The sequence below is a fragment of the Echinops telfairi genome, unplaced genomic scaffold, assembly GCF_000313985.2.
Source record: "Echinops telfairi isolate 266 unplaced genomic scaffold, ASM31398v2 ScPeMD7_18;HRSCAF=68, whole genome shotgun sequence".
NCBI lineage: Eukaryota > Metazoa > Chordata > Mammalia > Afrosoricida > Tenrecidae > Echinops > Echinops telfairi.
This window is the reverse complement of record NW_022103915.1, coordinates 99,090,694-99,094,317: the sequence shown is the minus strand read 5'-3', so window position 1 is coordinate 99,094,317 and position 3,624 is coordinate 99,090,694. Positions and strand designations below refer to the sequence as shown.

Sequence of the window (3,624 nt, the reverse complement as noted above, 5' to 3'; positions counted from 1 at the left end):
ACACACACACACACACACACACACACACAGAGGCCTAGGAGTCACATGCTCACCCCAAGCACCAGCCCCCTGCCTCCTGACACAGGAGCTTGAGCACCTACCCAAGCTGGTCAGGGTCTGAGCCCAGCGGTCCCAGAACTGGCTGGGCTCCGAGGACCAGTATAAGCTGTCCTGGAGACTGGCGGCATATAGGTTGGTCCAGATACCTGGGAGCGCAGACACAGGGGGACGAGAGCCCCCATCCCTGTCACGGCCTGACCCTTGCCCACTGCCCGCCTCAGTGATGGGGCTTCCCAAGAAACATCCTCCCCGCCCCCCATTCTCTCTCCAAGACCCTCTCACCTTCCAGGAAGCAGATGCGGGACTCAGGCATCCTCTTCATCAGCCGCCCCATGAAGAACTCGGAGCCGAAGAGCTCGGAGGGGACGAAGGCGCCGTACTTGGGGAAGCCGACCTCGTAGGGGGAGAACTCACACCACTCTGCAGCAGGAAGGGACCGCTGTCGGGACCACCCTCCCGGCCACCTGGACCCACGCAGGGCAGCCACAAAGGGCGGGCAACTCGAGGCCCTTGACTCCCCTCCAGTCCAAGTGACTCTGGGGTCATGGGTGTCTGGATTCTCTCGGGTCCCAGACCAGAGTGTAAGGAGGTGGGCATGAAAAACTGCCTCCCTCACACCATCCCAACCACCCCTTCCCCCACCCCTGGCAGCCCGGGCCTTGACCAGCTGCCTCAACTCACCTCCAAATTCGAAGGTGGACAGGCCATGCCCCTTGGTGTTGAGGGCACAGTAGATGGGGAGAGGGTTCTGGCCGTGCCTCAGGGCCTCTCGCTGCTCCGAGAGCTTGTGGTCATCAGGCTGCAGGGAGATGACCTCCATATAAACCCATTGCTGCCTGGTCTCTGGAGATCTCCCCTCACCCTGCTACCCAGTGGGGCTGCCTCCAGGCCCAGGCCCGCACCCTGGCCAGGCCAGTCCCCACAGGCCGCCCTTCTGTACCCCGTCATGTCGCATGGCCTCGTTGATGAGGGCCCAGAGGTTGGTGAAGCAGGCCGGGTGTCCCAGGCGGGCGCGCTCCTCCAGCTCCTGGTGGTACCATTGCAGCTGGCTGGGGGCCAACACGCCCAGCTTGCTCTTGGTCACCTGCGTCTTCAGCAGTTCGGTGGGCCCCCCCAGGTCCTTCTGCGACCACTCCGGATCCTTGTAGAGGTTCGCTAAGGTCCTAGGCAAAGCCAGGGGTCGGGACACATAGGTCCCTCTGAGAGTCCCCCGAGACCTCACACCCCTTCGGAACTTCTCTCTCAGGACAGCAGCCCGTAGTGACTTCCAGCTCCGTGGAGACAGCGGGAGCCCATGGGTCACCTTGGGCATATTGCACCTGCCACCTGCCTCCTCTCAGACCTTCCAATCTAGTCAGGGAGGTCAAGGGGGCACTGGAGGAGCCTTACCACAGGCACCCCTGCCTCCGCCCACCTTACCCCTAGACTCCCACACTCAGCCTGCTCACCAAGTGGAGCCCGAAGCCCCCGTGATGTAGGAGATGCAGTCCAAGAGGCCCAGCTCCCTGAGGCCGGCCAGCTGCCCATACAGGGAGGTCATTGCCCGGACCCCTCCACCGGTAGCCATGATTGCCACCACTGGGACCTGGAAGAGCAGAGCACAGCTGGGCTCAAGGGAGGCCTCGTGGGGACTTCCAGTTGGTGGAGGAGAGGTCAGAGTACGCCGGGCATTAAAAGCCACAGGAGGAGAACACAACAAGTCAAGTGGCCACTCAGTCCCGTGCCCCCCACCCCACCACCAAGTTAGCGTAGGTCAGGGTCTGGTGGGGTCACGTGGATGCGGTCTGAGTCAGATCAGTTGAGGAGAGTCAGGTCAGGATAACCTCCTTCAGTAGGGTGGGTCCTTTCGGGTTTTGAAAACTCCAGGAAGTACAGGCCAGAGGCCTTATCTCCCCATCCCCAGCCCGGGGAGTGTGGTGATCACTTATTAAAAGACGCAGGGTCACCTCAAAACCCCTAAATCAGCCGTCCCTCTCCCTTTGCAAGGAGCTCATTTCCTTAGGAGCCAGCCCAGCCAGCAGACAGCCCTGGCCAGATATCCACCGAGCTGTCCGAGAGGCCCAGTCTTAAAAGCAGCTCCAGGCCAAGGGCCAACGCCCAGAGAAGGGTAGCTACCCCTGGTGGGGCCCGTGGCTCTGACACTGCTGGACTGTATCAGGCCCAAGATAACATCAAGGGAGCTCCAGGAAGTACAAGGTGGGCAGATGGGCAGACGAGGGGCAGGCACAAATCCGCCTTACAACCAGCCCTGGTCGGGCAATGGAAGCGTGGAGGCCCACTCAGTTCAGCCCTCAGCCTGAGACCCCCACACTCCCCCCTAGCCCGACAGACCTCGTCCTCCTGTAGGTCTCCCTCCAGCTGCAGGGCCTGCTGCAGGGCCTTGGCCACCACCTGCTTCCTCCTGCTCAGGAAGGCCTGCTCCTGGGCACACAGCTCGAAGCCCAGGCGCACGGCCAGCTCCCCTGGTCTGGGGGTGGGGTGAGGGGATGGATGGACAGTGAGGCAGTGCTCAGCCTGGTCAGAGAAGAGGACACTGGGCCCACCTCCCTGCGAGATCCCACGTCCATCTCTTCTCTCCCTCGAGCCTGCGTGCTGAAGCTTGGCGAGTGAGGGGGAGATGGTAGGCCCAGAGCCACATCGACACACCCGGGACGGTGGCAAGGCCAGCCAGCGGATGAGCGTGTCCCTGTGGCCAAAGGCAGCCCTGACCGGCTGCCGCCTGGTGGATCCACCCTGAGTCTCAGCTTCTCCCTCCCCTGCCAGTCTGGACCACGGCCGCACTGGGGAGGGGCATGGGCACTGAGAAGGAGCAAAGGTGTTTAAGTTGGGGCTGCTTATGCTCCCAGACACCGGGGGCCAGCCAAAGCTCTCGAAGGCCCAGCCACGTTGCTTCCACCCAAGAGGGTGCAACACCCACCTCGGCAATTCGGTCTTCTTGCTCCTCAAACCAGGCGTGTTATTCTCAGCCCCCACCTCTCTCCCACCCTGTGAGGCCACACACAGGCTGCAAGGCTAAGGAAGGACCCTTTCTGCTCTGAGCCCCTTCCCAGGACTGGGAGCTCCTTGCTGTGGCCACCCGCTTCCTTCTGGTCCTCCAGGCCACCCAGCTGCACGCACTCCCACCCCCATCCCCCGCCGCCCCCCACTGCTCTCCCCCAGCCTCTCACCTGTCTTCTTTTCTCAGCTCCACCCTCATCAGAGGCTCCTGAAAACCAGCAACACACCACTCAGAAAGGCTGGCACCTCCACCCCAACTCCAGCCCTGGGATGCCCCAGCCATCTCCACAGGGATGCACCCCCACAGCCCAGCCCGGGGGCTTGGCCCAAGAGAAGTGGGAGAGAAGGAGTCACCCCGCCCCCGCTCCCCTGCACTGGCCTGAGGCTCTGCCCCACCCTACATCCAGGTCTCTTCCTCTGAGTGACCAGTACCTGGGATGTAGGGAAGACCAGCTTCACGAGCTGGCCTGATGGCAGGGCCCTGAGTGGCACCTTCAGTTGCTCCTGGGGGGCGTTCTGCAAGGGGACCAAGGCTGTACACTTACCCGAGTCTCAGAGCAGGGGTCC

At 62.7% G+C, this 3,624-nt stretch overlaps 1 protein-coding gene across 1 annotated transcript in view; it reads right to left on the bottom strand.

Annotated features, from left to right (window-relative positions):
• Positions 1-3,624, bottom strand: part of LOC101655913 (bifunctional peptidase and (3S)-lysyl hydroxylase JMJD7) — a 34,849-nt gene that overhangs the window by 3,424 nt on the left and 27,801 nt on the right. The window contains exons 14-21 of the mRNA XM_045288061.1: positions 3,490-3,573; positions 3,228-3,265; positions 2,392-2,527; positions 1,509-1,645; positions 1,001-1,223; positions 742-859; positions 343-480; positions 102-206 (exon numbers count right to left, since the gene is read on the bottom strand). Coding sequence (XP_045143996.1) covers positions 102-206; positions 343-480; positions 742-859; positions 1,001-1,223; positions 1,509-1,645; positions 2,392-2,527; positions 3,228-3,265; positions 3,490-3,573 — 979 coding nt within the window. The remainder of the gene's footprint in view (positions 1-101; positions 207-342; positions 481-741; positions 860-1,000; positions 1,224-1,508; positions 1,646-2,391; positions 2,528-3,227; positions 3,266-3,489; positions 3,574-3,624) is intronic.